Source organism: Malaclemys terrapin, chromosome 1, assembly GCF_027887155.1.
Source record: "Malaclemys terrapin pileata isolate rMalTer1 chromosome 1, rMalTer1.hap1, whole genome shotgun sequence".
NCBI lineage: Eukaryota > Metazoa > Chordata > Testudines > Emydidae > Malaclemys > Malaclemys terrapin.
The window spans coordinates 264,039,653-264,063,196 of NC_071505.1; the positions used below are offsets into that span (position 1 = coordinate 264,039,653).

At 40.4% G+C, this 23,544-nt stretch overlaps 1 protein-coding gene across 5 annotated transcripts in view; it reads left to right on the forward strand.

The window, feature by feature from the left end:
• FARP1 (FERM, ARH/RhoGEF and pleckstrin domain protein 1) overlaps positions 1-23,544 on the forward strand; it is a 346,392-nt gene that overhangs the window by 221,594 nt on the left and 101,254 nt on the right. For all 5 annotated transcript variants that reach the window (XM_054012427.1, XM_054012444.1, XM_054012453.1 and 2 more), the window contains exons 4-7: positions 430-472; positions 1,754-1,832; positions 11,887-11,984; positions 23,127-23,241. In XM_054012427.1, coding sequence (XP_053868402.1) covers positions 430-472; positions 1,754-1,832; positions 11,887-11,984; positions 23,127-23,241 — 335 coding nt within the window. The remainder of the gene's footprint in view (positions 1-429; positions 473-1,753; positions 1,833-11,886; positions 11,985-23,126; positions 23,242-23,544) is intronic.

Below are 23,544 nucleotides of genomic sequence, written 5' to 3' on the forward strand. Positions count from 1 at the left end.
CAGGTGCATGGAGCACATGTGTACCCCCTAGGGGACTACAGATAGGGACCACACATCTCAAAGAACTCCAGTTACAGTAAGGTAAGGAACTTCCCTTTATTGACTGCCCCTGACACTGTGACACAGTTTCACTTTAATTATGTAAAATCTGGGATAAGTGAGGGAGAAATATACCCCTTAATCTGTGGAAGATACTGTTTTCCTCTATTTCTGAATGTATATTGTTTCTACGGATGAGGCACGGTGGCATCACATTAGGTATCTAACTCCTTGTGACGAAGAATTAATTATATGAAGGAAGAAAAGCCTTTGTGGATAACCGCGGGAATGTAAGCAGTCTGGAAAAATAATTCATATAGTATAATGGAGAATACTACTATGCTAGCAGTAGTTTATTCAGATTTTGTAATGCTTTCTTTCGTTTTTTAGGTGTGGCTGGACCTTTTGAAACCTATTATGAAACAGATTAGAAGTAAGTGCTTTCTTTGTCATTTACTGTATCCATCCAAAATCGTTGAATTAGATCAGCGGTTCTCAAACTGTCAGTCAGGACCCCAAAGTGGGCCGCGACCCTGTTTTAATGGGGTCACTAGGGTTGGTTTAGACTTGCTGGGGCCCGGGACTGAACCCAAAGCCCGAGCCCCACCGCCCAAGGGCTTCGGCTTTGTCCATGGGTGGCGTGGCTCAGGTTACAGGCCCTCCTCCCAGGTCTGCGAGGCTGGAGCTTTGGCCCCCCGACCTGGGGCGGTGGAGCTGGGGCAGGCTCAGACTTCGGTGCCCTCCTGGGGTTGTGTAGTAATTTTTATTGTCAGAAGGGGGTCGCGGTGCAATGAAGTTTGTAAACCCCTGAATTAGATGAAGGGGGCTCTCTCAATTAGAACATTAACTTCATATTTTGTTTGGATTTTTTTGCCGTCAGATATATACCTATAATACATATTGTGTACTATTAAGTTATATTCATAGTGATATTTTAAAATCAAACGGTCTGGTAATTAAAATTCATCTTTGGTAGCCAACCAATATTTTGTTTAATAGCTAATGTTTATGCACTCACACAACACACCTTTGATCAGTGTTAGAATTTGTTACAATAGCGAGGAAAGAATGAAATTTAAATGTTATCAATTTACATTTATATATAGCCTGCTTAAGTTATTGATCATATCCCTTTGATATTGAGCATGCTGAGTCAATTTCTACCGAACACGATAATGATCATGTTTCTGTATGTAAAGTGTTTTACTTTTGTCATTTCTGGTTTTAAACTAAACTTTATATAGAAACACACATGGAGGGTTTATTCCAAAGCCCACTGAAGGGGCCAGATAGTGACAGATTTTAGAAAGTTGTTTCAAATACAAGAGGTAACAGCTTTATTGATAGTGGCAGCAAGGTGGGACACGAGGATGTGGAGACAGGAATATATGAGGAATATATGATGAAAGAAAGAAAGGGATTAACAGAAATGGTAGTTTGCTTAAGGGCGCAAAATTGTCAGCAATATTCAGGGTGGGGGAAAAGACGGGGAAAGAAAGAGAAGGCAGTAGAGAAGAAGACTTTAGTGGGAAGGTGTTTAGGCTTCCTTTATGATCTATTAAATAGAAGTTATTGACTAATCTGAGGAACGTCAAAAATACTAGCAGGAGAGACAGACTAATACACATTATTTTAGACTTAATAGTCTATTTCTGTATGAGACTGTGCAGACTGTTACAAATGTTTCATGAATTTTCCTTGGTCTTTTTGCTAGGACCTAAGCATGTTGTCGTAAAATTTGTGGTGAAATTCTTTCCACCAGATCATGCTCAGCTGCAAGAAGAACTGACAAGGTTAGTGATTCTGTAATTCTGTTTTTTAATTCCTTAATGGATAGGAGTGGGGAGGAAAATGGGAAGCACCAAGAGATGAGGGCAAAGGTTCTATCTGAGTATCCCTTCCATTATCTCTCCTCCTCGTGGGATGTAATGCACTGGACCGCATCGTGCTAAGGAGCACCAGGGAGATGTGATGCAGGAGCCCACCATTTCTTATCAAGCCTCAGAGGAAACACAATGCAGCAGGAGGTTTCCAGGAGCAGCAGTGGGATAGGGCAACTAGCCAAACTCCCTTACTTTCATCCCCAGTGGACCTGAACAATGGAGGAACCTGGCCCCCTTGAGAACTCCTCTCTGTTTGGGACCATAACCCGACCATCTGGGAGAAGATAGCTCTGCCTGAGGCTGCCAGGTGCAGCTGCTGGACCACACGTTCACATAGTCCTTATGAACTCATAAGATTCACAAAAATGATTTTATGACTGTTGCGGGGGGGAACTGTGAGGGAGCGGAGCGAAGCGAGTAGGATGAGGTATAAGAGGAAACAAGGGAGAAAACATATATCTACTACAGCTAAATTGTGTACTTAGATATGTGCTTAATTTTTGATTCTCATTAAAGTGGCGATTTAAACTTTATTCAGTTTTGTGAAGGAATACACACTAGCTCAGTTCTCTTATCAGAAAAAGAGTAATATTCCTGTGTGTGTGTGTGTGTGTGTGTGTGGACATGAGGGTCAGAATGTGGGGCACATGTGTCTAGAGCTGGTCAACATTTTTTGTTCAGAAAGTTTTCAGGCTGAAAAATGCAGTTTAATCAAAACCAAAATTTGTCATGGGAACATATTAGGGCTGTCAATTAATCACAATTAATTAAAAAAAAATTGTGATTTAAAAAATTAATCGTGATTAATCGCAGTTTTAATCACGCTGTTAAACAATAGAATACCAATTGAAATTTATTAAATATTTTGATATTTTTCTACATTTTCAGATAGATTGTATTCTGTGTTGTAATTGAAATCAAAGTGTATATTATTTTTTATTACAAATATTTGCACTGTATGAATGATAAACAAAAGAAATAGTATTTTTCAATTCACCTCATACAAGTACTGTAGTGCAATCTCTTTGTCATGGAAGTGCAACTTACAAATGTAGAATTCTTTTTGTTACATAACTGCACTCAAAACCAAAACAATGTAAAACTTCAGAGCCTACAAGTCCACTCAGTCCTACATTTTGTTCAGACAATCGCTAAGACAGACAAGTTTGTTTACATTTACAGGAGAGAATGCTGCCCTCTTCTTATTTACAATGTCACCAGAAAGTGAGAACAGGCATTTGCATGGCATTTTGTAGCTGGCTTTGCAAGGTATTTACGTGCCAGATATGCTAACGTTCGTATACCCCTTCGTGCTCTGGTCACCATTCCAGAGGACATGCTTCCATGCTGATGACGCTCGTTACAAAAATAATGCGTTAATTAAATTTGTGACTGTACTCCTTGGGGGAGAATTATATGTCTCCTACTCTATTTTACCCAGATTCTGCCATTTATTTCATGTTATAGTAGTCTTGCATGATGACCCAGCACATGTTCATTTTAAGAACACTTTCACTGCAGATTTCACAAAACGCAATGCTGAGATTTCTAAAGTTAGCTACAGCATTCGACCCAAGTTTTAAGAATCTGAAGTGCCGTCCAAAATCTGAGAGAAATGAGGTGTGAAGGAGTCTTGCAGAAGTCTTAAAAGAGCAACACTCTGATGCGGAAACTACAGAACCCGAACCACCAGAAAAGAAAATCAACCTTCTGCTGGTGGCATCTGACTCAAGTAATGAAAATGACCATGCGTCGGTACACTCTGCTTTGGATTGTTATTGACCAGAACCCGTCATCAGCATGGAGGCATGTCTCCTGGAATAGTGGTTGAAGCATGAAGGGACATATGAATATTTAGCGCATCTGGCACGTAAATATCTTGCGATGCTGGCTACAGCAGTGCCCTGAGAATGCCTGTTCTCAGTGTCAGGTGACGTTGTAAACAAGAAACGGGTAGCATTATCTCCTGCAAATGTAAACAAACTCGTTTGTCTAACCGATTGACTGAAGAAGTAGTAGGACTGAGTGGACTTGCAGGCTCTAAAATTTTATATTGTTTTGTTTTTCAATGCAGGTTTGTTTTCTACATAATTCTACATTTGTAAGTTCAACTTTCATGTTAAAGAGATTGTACTACAATACTTGTATTAGGTGAATTGCAAAACACTATTTCTTTTGGGTTTTTTTACAGTGCAAATACTTGTAATCAAAATAAATATAAAGTGAACAGTGTACACTTTGTATTCTGTGTTGTAATTGAAATCAATATATTTGAAAATGTAGTTAACATCAAAAAATACTTTAATAAATGGTATTCTCTTATTGTTTAACAGTGTGATTAATCACTACCGGATGGCATCTCCACCTTCTCCTCTTTGGCCATTTTGTGAATCTTACCCCTCATTTCCTTTGATTTTATTTTTAAAATGGCCTGGATTAATCACGATGAAAAAATTAATTTCTGTGGCAAAGGCCATGACATGTTTTCTTTCATTTCAGTCAAAAACATTTTTTTTTCAACATTTCTGATTTTCAGATTTTTTCAGAATATTTTTGTTCTACAACATGTTGATATTTCAGCTCTCTGTTCTGATCCAGAACAGAAACTAAATTTGAAATGTTGAAATTTCCCATGGGATGAAAATCCTGTTTTCCCAAAGTTTTCTTCTATCTGTGTAATCTCCTTTATAAAGTCCATCCCCACCTTGGTGTTCCTCTGCATTTATTCCTGGCTTCTTTTATTTTAATGAGCGAGCCACGGAGCAGGAAAAAAAAAATTAATCCCTTTTCCTGGCCTGGAAATTGAAAAAAACCAAAGTGTTTATTTGAAAGGCAGTCTAAAAAATATTAGAGGACAGGACTAAATGAAAACTCCTAATATTGTGTGACTAGCAGAGAATTTCCCAGCTCTGAATATATCAAACTGAATATTCAGTAGCTTAGTACGTGTACTGTAAATAGATTTTAGTTTCTTTCTGCACCTAGAGACATGGTTCTGAATCCTGATTACTTTTTTTTTTTTTGGTTGATTTTAAATTTGCAGGTTAAGAATCTTGTATGTGAACGTTATAGCGTATGTGTGGAATAGTGTCATTGCAGAGAACACATCATGCTGGGGAGAAACAAAGCACTAATGTGAAGTTTGCATGGCTGTGAAAAGACTTGGAATGTCAGGCTATGCCTATCTTTTAATGGGTTTCATCATTGCCAGAAAAAGAGAGGACCTAGTATTGGTTTTAAAAGGAAATTGATGTAGAGCTAGAATACATCATTGTATGTATTGTGCAAACATGGCAGACAGAATCCTAAAATCTAGTGGCCATAATGACACAACTCTAATTAAGATTAGCTACCGTGTGATGTACAGTATATTCAATTAGGTTAGAAAAGCTAATTTGCCATCCTCTCTAGCTGTGTTTCTGTCCGTCTTCTTCTCTTTCTCCCCTGGTAGACTGCTCCAAGAGGTTACCTTTGTGCGGAACCCATTAAAATCCAGGCTAACTAGACAATATTGCAGTCCTAGATTTATGGATTATACTGCAGAGTTCGTATTAGGGATTAATCTATTTGTAAGATTTGTAGTTTTCCTCTGTGCTGTGTATATAATTTGTGTATTTCTAAGTAGTCTGCAATAATCAAACCAAACCAGCATGATCGTTGTGCCAGCTTCTCTGTCAGTGCTGATTAACGGCTGTTTTTCTACACCCTCACCTGGAGCTATTACTTTGCTTTCAGTACGATACTATTGGTGAATTTTCTCATGAGAAAATTCTTCTGCATGATCTGAAGTAAAGCTGCTCTGAAATGTCTACATATTAAAATCCGATGACAGCTACTAGTTGGGGGCGGGACGTATGGCTCAGTGGTTTGAGCATTGGCCTGCTAAACCCAGGGTTGTCAGGTCAGTCCTTGAGGGGGCCATTTAGGGATCTGGGGCAAAAATCTGGGGATTGGGCCTGCTTTGAGCAGGGGGTTGGACTAGATGACCTCCTGAGGTCCCTTCCAACCCTGATATTCTATGATTCTATGATAATAAGCTGAGGCCAGTTACCTGGAAATTCAGTGTTGATTTTGTGTGGTACTACTGTCCTAGTGGGAACCATGCTATCAAAAGGCTCACATATATACCAGTAAGCAAGATTTAAAAAATAAAATAAAATCATACAGAATGACCTAGCTTTCCTAAAGAAGCATCCCATAGTGTGCTCTTTGGTCCAGATGTGTAATCCACATGTTTGCGTGTGTGAAGAGGGGAGAGAAGAGACACTTCAGCAAGAATGTAAACATCTCTAGTTTTATAGCTGTTACAACCCAAAACTGGTCCATGGTTTGTCTTGTGCACAGCTATGATATATCACAAGTCCACTGTAATAACTTTCAACCTACCTCCCTGTCTATTTTGATTAATCCTTGTTTGCTTTGTAATGTCCTCTGTTTATCATCTTATTAAATAGTGATTTTTTTTAACTCTACTCTCCTGAGAATGTGCAAGGTTATAACCACAAAACACAAAATAGCACCTTTTTTTTATTACCAGCTTTGTCTGAGCTAGTTCATAGTAAGTGCCATCCTACCTAGAACCTTGCAAGCAAAACATACAATTTGAAACAAACAGAATATGTGGATGCAGCATTAACATGGCATGGTTAAAATCACACACTGCATTATCAAAATATATGCAGTTAATGTGGTGATTCTGTTTCAGAGAAAAGAAAGCTGCCATCAAGTTGCACCCTTCTTCAATGTACAGTAAGTTTTGCAGTGGTGCTTCTATGGAGTGCTCACTCTTAGAGCTCAGTGAAATTTTTCAGAGAAATACGTAATTTGCCAGAAATGCAGTTTGTCTGCCCCGAACTACTCACAAATTTGAATAGTTTTGAACAATTTCCCCCCCTCCCCCATTGTTTAGACTGGGTGGTGGTGCCTTCGTTTAGTATCGTTAGCTCAGTAATTGGGGCACACAGTAATGTGAGAAACCTGGATTTAGTTCACCACTCTGCTGTATAACCTATATTCTAGTGGCTAGCGCATTCACCTCTGTTCAGTTCCCCCTTCAACGTGGATCTCCACACTGCATGAGTGCCCTGACTGCTGGGCTCTCAGATATTCTAGGGCAGGGTTCTCTCAGTCTCTCCTGCTGAAGTTGTTCCATATTGTATAAAATACTTGAATAGTCATTGGGTCACAGAGAGAGCGAGAGAGTGACCCTTTAGCCTGGTGGCTAGGACACTCCCCTGGGAGGTAGAAGACCCAAATTCAGGTCCCTCATTCAATTAATAGTTAATTATACAAAGTAGAACAGGTGCAACAGGAGAGATTGAGACCTGCCCCAGAATACCCTATGGCCCAGTTATTAGGATACTCTTCTGCAAAGTGAGAGATGCAAGTTCAAATCTCTTCTCCGCATTAGGCAGAGGGAGAAATTGAATGCAGGTGAATGTCCTAATGGCTGGATTACAAGTTACTAGAGGATGGCATCTCCACCTTTTCCTCTTTGGCCATTTTGTGACTCTTACCCTTAATTTCCTTTGATTTTATTTTAAAAATGGGCTGGAAACTAAACATTTAGTTTGACCTGAAATGACTTTTTTTTTTCCGACTTTTTTGATTTGCCAAATTATTCATTGGTTTCAATTTGAGTCAAACCAATTTTTTTTTCCAGTTTTTTGGAACTGCCAACAATCCAAAAAATCAGTTGTTTGTCCAAAAATCACTTGAAATGTGGAAAATGTGTTTTTATATTTTTAAAATTTAAATTAAGCAAATTCTCTTCATGTGTTTTTTCTTTAAGTTTAAAAAAATGACTTTCAGGCTGACAAGAAGTGTAGTCTTCTAAGGAAAAAATATCTTAGAAAGCTATGGAAAAAACTGAAGTTAAAAACTCGCTGGGTTTGTAAAACTGTTTTCTAATTTTAACTAGGGTGCTTACTGCAATGTGCTTGTAGAAACAAATGTATTATCATAGCACTTTAAAAACATGAGTTAAAGCTGTCACAGCATGTGTCTCAGCACATTTGTGCTTACTAGATGTACTGAAGTAGATATGATAGAAAATTCACTGTTGACTGGGGTCACCAAATGAAATTAATAGGCAACAGGTTTAAAACAAACAAAAGGAAGTATTTTTTCACATAACGCACAGTCAACCTGTGGAACTCCTTGCCAGAAGATGTTGTGAAGGCCAAGACTATAACACAGTTCAAACACGAACTAGATAAGTTCATGGAGGACAGGTCCATTAATGGCTATTCGTTTGGAAGGACAGGAATGGTGTCCCTGGCCTCTGTTTGCCAGAAACTGGGAATGGGTGACGAGGGATGGATCACTTGATGATTACCTGTTCTGTTCATTCTCTCTGGGGCATTTCGCATTGGTCACTGTCGGAAGACAAGATACTGGGCTAGATGGACCTTTGGTTTGACCCAGTATGTCTGTTCTTATGAAGTCAAATTGCTCTGGGTCTCTCAGTGTATCTTGTTGTATCTGCAACTGTCTTGTAGTTTGAAAGTTCCTCAGGGCAGACATTGATTTTAGCAGTGTCTTGAACAGTATTGAGTGTGTTGGTGGCACTTAACAGAGGGTGATGATGATATGAAATTTTAAGAGAACTATTTTGAAACTTGTGGAGAAAAGAAATAGAGATTTTAAGTGAAATGTTCTTGATCATATTTGCTGTTTGACCAGTGATCAGAGAGGCGAGGAATGTAGACTAAAATGTTCTTTAATTTTTTTTAAAAGAAAGTACAAACAACTGCATTATAAAAGATTTAAAAGTGTCAATTTTCCAAACATTTTGTGGGGATTTTGATGCAGGAGTCTCTGATGTTAATACTAGTCCTGTGGATAACTCTGTATCCCTGCTTGTTGCTTTGAAAATGTGTCCATAAGGATCTGGTTTAAACCCACTAGTGCAAAGAGATGCATAATGAAGGAAAAATTAGGCAATATCTGAGCCTGATTCTGCAAGCCTTCTCTGTTTGGAACACCCATGGAAATCTGTGAGATTTCCATGCCTGGAGGTCTGACAGGATCACACCCACTAGCTCAGTGGTTTGAGCATTGGCCTGCTAAACCCAGGGTTGTGAGTTCAATCCTTGAGGGGGGCATTTAGGGATCTGGGGCAAAAATCAGTACTTGGTCCTGCTAGTGAAGGCAGGGGGCTGGACTCAATGACCTTTCAAGGTCCCTTCCAGTTATATCTCCATATATTATTATTATTATTATTATAACTGTATTGACTTTTTATCTTATTGTGTGGCAGGATTACCCAGTTGCTCATTGTGCCTTTGTATGGATGAAATTGTTATATGTGAATCCTTCAGAGGAGACCCTTGAGAGGAAGGATTGTCAGGGTGTTGTCCTGGGACTTAAGAGACCCTGATTCAGTTCCCTGATCTGCCAAAGACTTCCTTTGTGACCTGGGGCAAGTCTCTTAGTCTCTCTGTGCCTCACTTCTCTTTCTGTAAACAGGGATAATAATTCTTCCCTAACTTGCAGAGGTGTTGTGAGACCAACAGCATTCAAGATTGTGAGGTGATCAGATACCATAGCTAGATAGATGTTTAATCAAGGCCTCATTCCTCATTGTCCGGCTATGCCAGAAGGAGGACAGGAAACACTGGATGTGGTTTAAGTGGACCACAACTTTATCCCTACATGTCAGGGAGGCCCTGGAGGATAAAAGTGCTCAGGGGGCAAGTCCATAATCATTTACATATACCTGAGTGGAGACTGCTGTCAGCCCTCCCCCTGCACCCATCCTGGTCCCCAGCCAAACTGCTGCTGAGATCTCACTACCCCCACACTTAAATGAGGATTAAGGGGGCTATAAAGGAGGGTGGTTGGCTTCCTGCCATACCAGTCATAGGAGCCCCTAACCTTTCTTCCCTCTCTCACCCCCCCACCCCCCGCCAGTTTCCTCTCCTTTAAAGGATACATCCTTTAAATCCTTTCCCAATCCATTTTATCTGATCACCATATCCCTTCTCTATGGAGTATCTGCACTGGACAGCTGCCACAAAGAGGTGCCAGCGGTTAGCTTGGCTGCCTCCCCCCACACCTAGCTGGGTTCCCAGACATCTCCTAATGCCCCCAAAAGCGTCAGCTCCCAAGTCTGACAGTAAAATCCCATCCTCCCTGAATAATTCTGGTGCCCCCTATGCAATGTACGAATGTGGCTACCTCCCTATTCACATACTTCCTAGCCTTGCCGAACCTAAGGGGGCTTCACAGTTCCCTGCCACACCCTATGTTGCAGTGAATCCAACCAAATAATTTTTATTCCTGGGAAAAGTTCCAGGATCTGACCCAAGTCCTGCTTAGCTCCGATCATTATGTCCAGCCCTTTACATGTTCCCAGACTATTTTCTCAGAGGTGAACCACATCCTTTTTATTAGCAAACTCCTTTCCCCAAATGCCCATTGCAACCAAAATGGGGGAAGAATTCCAGAAATGTTTTATTCTGCACTACCCCTTTTTGTATCCAGGCAGAGGAGCATTGCTGGGCGCACCATCTGCCTGGGTAAAATACCCCGAAACCTGTACCTCCCGAAGCATCAGAGTAGATCTGTAAATCAGCCTTGAATATCCATTCCTCCCTCCACAGAGACACTCCATTAAAATGAAACTGTTCCAACATCCCCAAATCTGCCTTCATCTCTCTAGTAAATCTTATAAAATGGTGAGGTCTGGCTATGCCTGTGGTGACCACTGCAAGCCAGGCACAGAATGCCTGCCCCGCAAAGTGAAGATGCCTTTCCTACGCAAGCCCCAGTAGCAACTTCAGTGGTTTGAGCATTGGCCTGCTAAACCCAGGGTTGTGAGTAGCAACTAAAGCTTATCCTGAGGGGGGGAGTCATATACCCACCAGAGTGTCTAGTTCAATCCCCAGGTAGGTTAATGTAGTGGATGACCCTCTGTTTTTAACTTCTCTAGGGGTACCCCATATTTTTTAGGCAGGGCCTGAAAGGTGTCCATCAGGCTAATACACTCATCTGAATTCACCCTGCCTACAAACAAAAGTAATGTACTACCTGCCGTAAATCTGCTTCCCGCATCACTGCCCTATGCCAAACAGGATATTGTACATCCTTTGGGCACAGCTTTCTCAAAATAGAATTGTCTTTTGAAAGAGAAATCCAAAAAGTTCAAGTCAGAAGGATGCAGGGGTGGAAAAGCAGACTTGATATCACACTTGGCCATCAGCACCCCAGGCCATAAGCTCTAACAATGTGCACAGCCTCATCAACAGAGAAATAGCCAACAGAACACAAGGCTGGGTCTGTTCCATTGTTAATTGAGCTACCCCATGCGTATGAGTGGTGAAGAATTAAGTGATAATCACCCGGAGCTTTCTTAGGCACCAATCCTAAGGGAGAAACACGCAAGTTCTGTATAGGCAGATGATCGAATGGTCCTGCCTATTCTCCTTTAATAGCAAGTCACTCTCACACTCAGCCATCTATCTATCCCCTGAAGGGGCCAAACAGCTTTTCCTACAAGCCAGACGGCAGCTCCCACTACTTACTATGCAGTGAGGTCATTCTCTGGTGGCTGCCTAATTGGAAATTCCATTGGCACCTTAGGAGGAGTAGGAGATAACTCCACTCCAGGGCCTTATCCAGCATTCTTTCTTGATAAAATAGGCTCCAATATCCTAGGGCTGCTTGTTAAACTATTGCTGAGGGTACCATGTTTTGTCTACACTGTCATTTCAGTTCCAGTGCTCATTACGTTATATAGACATTTAGGCTGTCTTGGCTATGAAAAGCAGCTGCTATGTAAAACCCTAAAGACTAACACATTATTGCTATGCTTTATTGAATCTCTAAAACTCAAGAAAATCAGATCACTTGTATAGATTCCAACAGGCAAAGGATACCTATTGCCAGATTATGAATCAGCATTTTATTGCTTTTTTTCTTAGTGCTTTGTATGTGACTTTGTTCACTTTTGTGTTTGCAGGTACCTGTTTGCATTGCAAGTGAAGCAAGACCTGGTACAAGGCAGGCTAACATGTAATGACACCAGTGCTGCACTCTTAATCTCACACATAGTACAGTGTAAGTTCTGCTTTTTTCCCTTCTTATAGAAAGAGAAATGGGTTGGTGGGCAGGAGCAGCTTTGTCAGGCTGTTAATCAATAATTGCCTGTGAACATATCTTCAGCATGTTATACTGTAGAGTACAGCATAAAAACCTTTGCAGAGGCTCCATGTTTTGTATGGCGCTGTGGGCGTGGGTATTTATATACATTTTATTATTTCAAGTAAAGAACAGGTGCTCAGAAATATCCTGGGGCATTGAATCTGGATTTTGTTGTTTGTTTGCATTTTCAAAGAGCTGTGCTTGGCAGCCTGCCAGGCCCCTGCAAGGAGCAGTTTCTGCAGAGCAGCAAATGGGTTGAATTCTTCAACTGAATTCCTGTTTTGTTTTATCATTTATATTTGACTTTTTATCATGTCAGTAGAGTATAAGATTCCTGGAGATCTGTGTACTGTCTAGAGCAGAGTAAATAAATATGCTTAGAATGACAGACTAAATCACAGTCTTGATAGAAGTGATAGCAGGAGAAAAACCAATAGCTTTTAACTTGTTTTTATACAGACACATGAGAAAAAAGAATGTTTGTTCAGATCGTACGTTCACTCGTATCAGCATGTAAAAGCTACTTTTGTCCTTCAGATATAAAAAGCAATCACTTAAAAGGGAATACATGTTTTCCATTTCAAGAATTTATGGAAACCCATATCTAGAATAATGTTATGAAAATCGGCTTTGAAGCATATATAGACTATGCCAGAAATGTTTAGCCATAATAGATCATCACTTTGAATTACCATTGTAAAATTCAGCACTGCATATTTCTGCTCAAACACAGCTAAACATAGATAGCATCTTAGTTAACAAAGATTTTCAAAGTTCTTTAGAGGTATATCATCGCTGGTAAAGATGGGATAGTAAAGAGAGTAAAGATGGTAAAGAGGTATATCCCTGGGTAAGATGGGAAGGTGGGCTGTTTCTTTCCATTATTAATGTTTGGTCCAAAAGCATATGCCAACAACTCTCCATTCACTTTGACCTCCAATGACCTGTATGACTGAGCAGTGGTGGGAGATAAAAAGAGCAGCCTTAGTGAAATTCTATATCCCTGTGACCATTTTGAAACTGAATGTTTTTGCAGCCCAGACTTCAAGGGGAAAAAAGTTCAACCTTTTAAAAGGAAAAAGCTTTTCATGTGTGGTTCCAAAAGGGACTGAGTCTCAACAGAATTGTAACAGAAGTAGGTGGTGAACAAGTGCATAACTTTTTATTTTCTCAGCAACTGTGTTTACGCTTCTCAGGAAGTTGGGAGTAGTTTTGTCTGGAAGGTCAGTCCCTGCCTTCTGACTTCAGCCATGAAAAAAAGCAGAGCTCCAACTGAGAGGTTGTAAACCTGAAAGGAGAGTTCTTTGAGTAATTGTCCCTCTGAGTGCTCCACTTCAGATGTGCATGTTCCCCTATAATAGGGTACCGCTGTGTCCCCTTAACTCTCCAGCCTGGGCTTTCTCACAATGCTTTGTTAGTGACAGGCAGAAAACCCCCTCCAGGTGCTGCTATCACTCAGCACAACAGCATGTGGAGCCCCACACCCAGCTAGATTGCGTGAATGCTCCCAAAGCCACTCACGAATCTCACAGAGAGAAAGGCACCTACCAATTCCCCCCAGCTCCCAGTCTTGTATCCCAGAACTGTACCATCTTGCCCTGGTCAGAAACCTCACCAATGTAAGTTTATTACCCACTGTAATGGTAATAATGTAGATGTAGAGAGGACATGCACCAGCCTTTGTACCTGAGCTGAGATTTCCCAGGCACTTCAACCAAACCACACTGTTTTAAGTAAAATATAAAACAGATTTGTTAACTACAGAAAGATAGAGTTTAAGTGATTTATAAGTGTTAGGCACTAAAGGTCAGAGATAGTTACCAAAAAAGGGTAAACATACAGTCTAAATCTTAAACCTTACTAGACTAGGTTGTATTTGGATCAAGCAGTTTTCTCACCCCACTGGATGTTACAGTTCTTAATACACAGGCTTCCCCTTTTAAGCCTGGAACCAGTCTCCTCAGATCAAGTCTTTGTCTTCCCAGCATTCTTGTTGCTTCCAGCGTAGGTGGGGAAGGAGAAAGGCCAAGGCATGATGCCACTGTCTCCTATTTTGAATCTTCAGTCCATGTGCCTAGAAAACACTAGCCCAGACACGTCCTGGTGGGCTTTGCTGAGTCACAGGGTTGAGCAATCCCCCATTGTGTGATGCTTGGGCAGCCCTGTTACATTATTGTAAATCCCTTGTTTACTACTCCCCTGCTGATTAATGGTTTGCTTAACACCCTCCGGGGAGTGGATCACCATCTACCAGTAGAGACTCTCAAACTTACAACGTATTTCAGCAACAACCATACAGCAAAATCTCATAACTTCATATACACTGACGATATACATATTTGGACAGAACAATGGGTTTCTTCAGATCATGACCTTTCATATGATATCTTACACGGCATATTTTATATGAAATATATATCATAACTATATGACGGGTGAATATGAGGGTCCCAGGGGGCTGCTTTGAGGTACAGAGTGCCACAGCCCCTGATCGGAGATTTTGGGTAGCAGTGTCTGCATGATCTCCTCCTGTGCTCTATACACCATTGTGCTCTGATCTGAGGGCATGCAAGGCAGGGCGGACCCACCACCATTCCAGTTCCTTCTCAACTGCTCTGCAGTGTCTGGGGTAGCTTACCCCTCGTCCTCGCTACCTTCCATGCATTATTCTTAAATTTTTAATCTTTATCATCTTTTTTTTTTTTTAATTTTTAACTTTCCTTTCATGATTTTCATGTGGATTTTGGGGGGGGAGGCTTCTCCCTTCTTTTTGTGGTCCCTCACCCATAGGGCCTCTCCGTTGGTTGGAGCCTTCTTTTCCTTTCTTCTTGATGGGTACGCCCCAAGCCCTGAGTTTTAAACCCTGTTACACCTGTAGAAAGTCTTTTCCCTTCACCAGTGGTCATTCCAGTAGTCCCTGCTGTCTGGGGGAGAGACACATCCCTTCGAGGTTTCAAGCTCTGTATCGGATTTGGGAGTAGATTCAGGAAGTTGAGAGAAGACAGACTTAAGCTGCTCCTCATAGAGCATTCTATGAGACCCTCCTCCCACTTGACTCCCCATGATGTTGCCTTTCTAGAGCCAGTGAAAACAGTATGGCAATCACCAGCCATTGTCCCATGCACTTTCAAAAGAGCAGACAAGAAATATTATGTACCCATCAAGGGCGCAGAATAACTATTCACCCGTCTTGTCTCAAATTCCTTAATGGTTGATGCTGTAAATAAAGAAAACAAACACTACCATTCCAGGCCCACACTACACAATAAAGAGCATAAATGGCTTGACCTTTTGGGGCCTAAAAGTTACTCTCTGCCCGCTTATGATTCATGGAAGCAAACTACCACACCTTGAGTACTAAATACAACTACACAAACGACAATAAATTCATTCTTCTTGTGGGAGATGTACAATAAAATGAAAGAGGTCAGTTCCAAGTTTCTAGTCCTGTTCAACTCACTGGAACTAAGACTCAACACAGAAAAGCCCACTTTGATACCCACCCAGTGTATCGAGTTCATAGGAGTCACCCTGGACTCCTTAACATTCAGGGACTATTTACCATCAGATTGATTCATCACCCAGCTTCAGTTAAGTCCTCAAACATCAGCAAAAACCTACCAGCAACTGTTGGGTCACATGGCAGGCTGCACATTCATGACACCTCATGCCAGATTATATTCCTGATGCTTTCAGGACTGTCTATATGCCCCAAAATCATGGCCTAAACAAACTAATATCAATTCCCCAAAAAGTCCTCAAGTCTTTTGATTGGTGGAAAGATCCCTGCTAGACTTGTGGGGGAGGTTCTTTTCATTCATCCATCCTCCACAGAAACCATAACAGCAGACTCCTCTCTGATAGGATGGAGTGCCCACCTTGAAAACCTTACAGTACAAGGAAAGTGGACCCCTCAGGAATCTGCCTTTCGCATCATTCTACTTGAGCTTAGAGCTGTTTGGTATGTATGCAACCCATTTTCTACCCATAATCAAAGATTATCCAATCAGCGTCATGATGGATGACCAAACAACCATGTGTTACATAAACTGCCAATGAGGAGCAAGATCCCTATCCTTGTGCACAAAAGAAGTAAAACTTGGAAACTGGTGCATAGCCAACCAGATCAATATCTCAGCCGCATATGTACCTAGTCTGCAGAACACCATAGCCAACAAGCTGAGCAGAAATTTTTGCCAAGAGCACAAGTGGGAACTGAGCAATCTGACCCTATAGGAGATATTCTTCACTTGGAGCTTCCCAGAGTTAGACTTCTTTGCAACATCATTCAACAGGATATTTCGCAAGATCTACTCAAAGGGAGAACATGGCTGCAATTGCCTAGGAGATGCTTTCCTCATTCCATGACCACGATCACTGCTGTATGCATATTCTGCCCACCCCCTCACACTGTTGCTTCCCAAAGTCCTAAAAAAGATAAAACACAGGTGAAGTCAAAATCATCCTGATAGCGACATCCTGGCAAGAATGGGTATGGTTCACAGATCTGATTCACCTGTCACTTTGTTTTTAGTAACAAAGAAATCCAGACTTACTGACTAAAGAATCAGGGAAAACTATTTACCCCAATCTTCCCACGATACCTTTAAAGGCTTGGCTCCTGGATGGTTCTTGGGCATAGAAAATGGCTTGCTCATTTGAAGTGCAGAATGTGCTGTTGAACGGTAGGAAACCATCTGTGACAATGCGGTTCTGGCAGAACCCAACTGAGAGTGCCAACTCAGGACAAATTGCTCAAACAGGGCAGTTACAGCCCAAGGCTGGGGTTTTTTCCACCTCCTAAGGCAAACCAAACCATCCAGACTAGGAGGACTTCGGTCTCACCCCACTGGCTAACCGCAAGTCTCACAAGCAATCTCCTTAGACACTCCAGTTTCCCAGTATTACCACCAGTGCCACTCGTTATGGGGACAAATGGTTATGAAAACCAGTACCCCAGTAAAAGAAAAAGGTTCTCCTGATCCCAAAGGACCAAGCCCCAGACCCAGGTCAATATACAAATCAGATCTTACCCACAAATCACGCTGTTGCCAATCCTTTAGAATCTAAAATCTAAAGGTTTATTCATAAAAGGAAAAAGATAGAGATGAAAGTTAGAACTGGTTAAATGGAATCAATTACATACAGTAATGGCAAAGTTCTTGGTTCAGGCTTGCAGCAGCGATAAAATAAACTGCAGGTTCAAATCAAGTCTCTGGAATACATCCCCCGCTGGGATGGGTCCTCAGTCCTTTGTTCAAAGCTTCAGCTTGTAGCAAAGTTCCTCCAGAGGTATGAAGCAGGATTGAAGACAAGATGGAGATGAGGCATCAGCCTTATATAGTCTTTTCCAGGTGTAAGAACACCTCTTTGTTCTTACTGTGGAAAATTACAGCAAAATGGAGTCTGGAGTCACATGGGTGAGTTCCTGCATACTTTGCTGAGTCTCAAGGCATATTTGCCTTCTCTCAATGGGTCCATTGTATAGCTGATGGTCCTTAATGGGCCATCAAGCAGGCTAGGCAGAGCTAACACCAGTTTGTCTGGGATGTCACCCAGGAGCATAGCATAAGTTTGAAATACAGACAGTATAGAGACAATATTCATAACTTCAACTACAAAATTGATACACACATATAGACAGCTTAATCATAACAAGTAAACCATAACCTTGTCTTAGACATCCCATTTGACCCCTTTTATACAAGATTTGCATGCCACTACAGGACCTTGGTTGCAACAATGATCTATATGGTCCCAGATTATATCAATAACGTCACACCATCCACAAGGAAGATCTTCATAAAGATCTTGGAAACCACTCCAGTTCAGGTGCATCCAGCATGGTTTGTCTCCCTCTGATTCCCACTAAACACACATTTTAGACTACCTGTTAAGTTTGAAGATCCTTGGGTTTGTCACTGAATCCATCCAGTTCACCTGTTGCAGCCTCCAACTTACCTGTTGTGTGTTCTCTATCTTTGCACATCCTACAACCTCTAGATTCATTGAAGGACTGGCCAACTTTTTTCCACTAATTAACCTATCCAGTTTCTGACCTTAATCTCATCCTCAGTGCACTAATGAGACCACCCTTCAAGCCCTTAGCAGAGTGCTCTCTCCTGCACTTATCCATGAAATTCTCTCATCACAGGGCTGTTATGTCAGCTAGAAGAGTAGGGAAATTCTGAGCCCTTATGGCAGATCGATTTTACACTGTTTTTTATTGGGATGAAGTGGGACATCCTCTTTTTTCCCCAACATCTCCTCAGACTGCCACATTAATCAGGACATACAATTGCCCATCTTCTAAACTGCACAACTTTAGATAAGATGCTAGCCTACACACTTTGGATGTCAGGAGGTCACTAGCTTTCCGTCTAGAACTAGACCCTTCAGAGCCTCTTCTAGACTTTTTGTCTCCTTCGCAGAAAGAATGAAGGGAGCCCCTATTTCTGCCCAAAGACTGCCCAAATGGGTCTTAAGATGTATTTTATCCTACTGTGAACTCTCTACTATGCATCCTTCCTCCAGGAGGACTGCCCATTCCACCATAACCCTAGTCAACCTCTATTGCTTTGCTCAAGAATGTCCTCATCAAAGACATTTGTAAATTTGCCACCTGATCATCTGTTCACACCTTTTCCCAGCACTACATCATAGGTATGCTTCCAGATCTGATGCAGCATTTTGGATGGCTGGTGTTCCAATCTGTACTAGATAGAACTCCTCAGCACCCACCCTCTCAGTTTAGGCACTGCTCAGAAGTTAGGTGAAGTGAAGCACCCATAGGGACAATTACTCAAAGAAAGAGGTTGGTTACATGTAAAGTAACATGTGTTTATCGACATACTTTCTTCCTATGGGTGCTCTACTACCCATTCTCCATCCCCTCTACTTCAAAGACCTGTCATTAGGCTGGATTTCACAATGGAGTGGGAACTATTTTAAAGCCCTCAGCAGAAATAGAAAAGAATTGGTTGGAGAGAGGATTTAAACAAGGAAAGATAAATTGTGCAGTCTATAACAAGAAGACTAAGTATGATAGAACGATCCATAGGATTAAAGCCATGCTAAGTTGAACGAGATGAGAGACCTGTCATCATAGGCAAGGAGTAAGTTATTTACTCTTTTAGCCTGTTCATCGTTAAAAAGAGATTTGCTAAGGGACAGAAAACCTAAATTGATTGAGCTTTAGTTAACTGTTCCTCTTTCCTGCCACACTAAGAGTGTGGTGTATGCAACGGTGTCTTTTAATTGCTAGAAGAAACCAGTTCTTTTTCTTCACTGAAAAAGTCTTAAATAACATTTGATCAGGACTTCTCTGCAGATGAAGGTTTGGGTGCTGATTAAACTAGATGGGATTTTCCGTATTGTTTTATATATATAAAATTATAATTTTAATTGTGCTTGTGGGGTTTTGTTTATTATTATATGTGATGAATACCTGAAAATATTATTCACATTTTACTCATCACCCATGCAAGTGCTTATAATACCTTTTTAAAAACAAATTTTCTGTTTGTTTGTTTTTTAACCTGAGAAATATCAGAAATGTCAACTCTGGTTACATTGATTTTGGTAGCTGTCTTATATTGAAGAGAGGGTGTCCAGAGAATGTATATTATTAGTTTCTGCACCTAAATTGGAAGGTTTGTGGTGTTGAATCTGTACCAAAGATTTCCTCCTCCCCCCCCCAAATGTTAAGTAGTCATTGCAGTGAAATAGTTAACAAAAATAAGACAGTTTTAAACCGTTTTTAAACTAAAAATCCCTTTTCTCAGTTGTACCAGTTTCACTCCTTTGCCTCTGATAATGTTTTCACTAGATCTTTAATAACTATAGAGTTTCCTAGTCTAGACAGAACCTAAATTTCTGACAAGTTGAACATTTTAAAAATGTCTCGTATGTTAAAAATACGTTCCTGTATAACAATAGGAAGTTATGCTCTGAAAGAGGCTCAGTCACTGAGGGACTGAGATTCCAGAACCCTTTGTATTATCTTAAACTAGTAGAGCTTGATGTGGGTGGGATTTATTTCTCTTTCCCTAGTCCCAGATCTGTCTATTAAGTTTAGAATTAACACACGAGTCAGATTTATGAACCCCTAAAAATGTGTTTAATATTATACTTGCATGTTATTTCTAATGGACTAGAATTTAATATTGTCTGTTCCATCTACAAGTGACCAAAATCCTGTATAATTATCTCACCTCCCCAGTGTAATAATAGAGTTTCCAAATTTGTTGTGCTAGCAAGCCCTCCTAGGACCCCATGTGACTATAGTTCTCACTGAAGATATCTTGTGTCTCCTAAAATGTTTTCTGTGAGAATTGGCCCTGATAGTTCCTATAATGGGATCTCATCTGCTTTACTCAATATTGTATTTAAATTGTCTCTGACATTTATTCATTGGCTAAAAAATTATTTGATGTATTTTTCTGAATAAATATAAAATCAGCAGCTGCTGACAGCAGTGATATAAAAGCGGAAAGAGCAGGGAGGCAAGAGGTGAAGAATGGCATTGTATCATCATGCTGTGTGCATCCACCTCTGCATAACGGGTTTCTGTTTCCAGGATAGGTATCCTTTGTGATAGGTACATCTTTGGCAGTATCTTCATGGATGTTACAGCCTGCTCTTAATATAAAATCCTATTTTGAGAGCAGCAAATGGGTTATATTAAAATTAACATATATATTACAAAACAGATTATTTCATATGAAAGATGCTACATAAAATATCTCAAAACACTATAGAACGTGTGTTAAAACAGAGAATGCTGCATATGCTTTGGTACTTGGATTCATGCAGAAAGGAGAAATGTGAGGTAAAAAGATGGAGTAGATAAAAAGAGAAGAGCTGAAATGTAAAAGCAATTAGAGATACTAGAAGTACTACTTCAGGCTAGTTTCAGCAAGGGGAGAATGGAGCCATGTGCTAATGTGGTAAGAGAAAAGTGAGGTGTGGTTAAAAATCAATCTTTGGCTAAAACGATCAAGAAGGTAATCAAGTAATAAAAGAGGGAATGGCTCAAAGGGAAAGTGAGTTCCATAAAGTGCAGCCCTATCTGTAGAGAAATACAGAAAGGTGTCTTAGATGGAAGTAGGAGACTGGGGAGGGAAGAGGGAGAAGTAGGTAGATATGAGGTCAGAGAGAACAAGTCCTGGTGAGTTTGGAAGCCCTAGAGTTTGATTTGAAATGGATTTGGGGGTGGTAGATGCAGTGAAAGTGGCAGAAATCATATTGCTGCAGGGAGAGAATAGCCTGACTGCAATATGTTTGGCCTCTTGAAGTTTAAAGAATGTAGGGCTTTAGGAAACCCATACAAAAGGGAATGTTAAGCACGTGCATGGGTGTGAGTAAAATGTGAATAATAATTTCAGGAGACCCTGGGTCCAACTAATGTCAAATTTTCCTGATGTTATGGAGATAATGATAGGCAGTGTTCTTTCTTCCTTAAACATCTTTCCTTTCCTTTTAAGTTCAAAGTCAAACTCAAGATTTCTGACCTTGGGGACAAAATAGAAACCTGAGCCATGAGCTACTCTTAAAATGTTGATCGGCATAGCTACATGACTTCTGCTGAGCACTGTAGTTACACTGACATTAAGTCCTGGCGTAGACGCAAATAGGTCAACAGAAGAATACTTCCATCCCTAGAATTCAGGGAGGTGGATTAACGGATTACAGAAACGGAAAAATTCCTTCCATTGCTGTAGGAACTGGAAGCACCTGCATTATGGCACTACAGCAACATAGCTGCTGCGCTGTAGCTGCGCGGTTGTAGCACCCATAGTTTAGACATGGCCTCAGTGAAACGGGAGTTAGTGATATGGAACAGTGGGCTTTTTGTGCAGGAGGATTCTCATTTTTAAAGTATTCAGCAGTGGAAAGAGGTAGAGTATCAAGGAGCTGATGGAACAGGCAGCATGATCTTCTAACACATCATCTATTAATTCTTTTCAGAGGTAGAAGTTGTAGAATTTATTCAATGTCTGCGTATGATCCCTGGATTTTAATTTAGTCTTTATAAGGAACCTAGTTAGGTATAGAAGATTAATAAAGCTATACTGCTTGGATATTGGGGTGTATTGATCTTTCACAGAGGGATGGACAAAGATCAGTAAAAGTCTTCATTCGTTGTACTGTTCCTAGTACTCTGGGTTAATAATGGGCAGAGGGAATGTCATTTTACAAAGAAACCGATAGCAGAAACATGTAAATAATGTATGATAGAGTAGCAGGCAACATGCTATTAAAGATTCTGATTCCCATATGTAGATTGCCAAAAATAAGTCACTTCCCACTAATGTGGCCGAGCTAAAAAGTGGGTTACATAGCGAACTGTTGCATACTTGTAATTACAACAACTGCAGCAGTTGGGGGCAACTTCAGTCTGAGAAATGATTTATTATTAAACTCTGTTCACAGAAACAAAATATAACAATAAGCCAGAGAAAGGAAAAAGACTGGATGTTCTGAAGTACTGCAAAATACAAAACAGACAAAGGGCTTCATAAATCTCTGGGTTGCAATATATGTATGTATCAAAAAAAAAAAAAAGAAACCACCCCAAAAATGTGTCTTTCTTCGAATTTGACATAATGCATAATTGCATCAAACTTCGGGGGTGGAATTCAGGGAAAGAAATGCACATTTGTTGTTCTAGAGGAAATGAAGTTGTTGTGTTGAGTGCCACAATGAGCTTGACAGACGCTGATCTACTCCAATGAAATGTTCATCAGCAAATTGAAGCCCCTCCACCAACCCTTATCACACACCCAAATCAATACATCCTTGAAATTATTTCATTTGTTTTTTTTTAAATCTACTTGTAGGGTTGTGGGGAACAGGAGAACCCTTACTCTTGGGCTACTTCTCATTGTTTCAGTTACCTATAAAGATGATAAGGAATATGTGGAACATACAGTAGTGAAAATGAGTTATGAAACGATGTTGCAGATTTGGACAAACATACTTCCATTACTCAGTTTTTTGGTTTGTCTGAATAATATAGATTAAACACAGGGTTTTGATTTTTATGTCCCTCTCTAGCTGAGATTGGGGATTTTGATGAAACCATAGACCGTGAACACTTAGCGAAGAACAAGTATATACCTCAACAAGAAACACTAGAAGACAAAATCATGGAATTTCACCGCAATCATATGTGAGTCCCAGCTTTTGTTCTTATTAACTTTCCTTTCCTTCAGTGTAATTCTAACTGTGAACATATATTGAGCTTTAGCTATAAAAGATTTTCAGGCTTATGAGTTAGTTACTTTTTGCCCTTTCAAGTCAACGTACAAGATGTTTAAAGAGCATCAGTTGATTTTGATTTTCTTTCTAGCATTCAATTATTTCTTCAACCTGTTTCACACAAAAGGATTCATTGTCAATTTTGTGCATGCAAATACAATTGTAAATGATGACCCTGATCCTTCAGATACTTGTATCAGTAGTCTCATTGAGG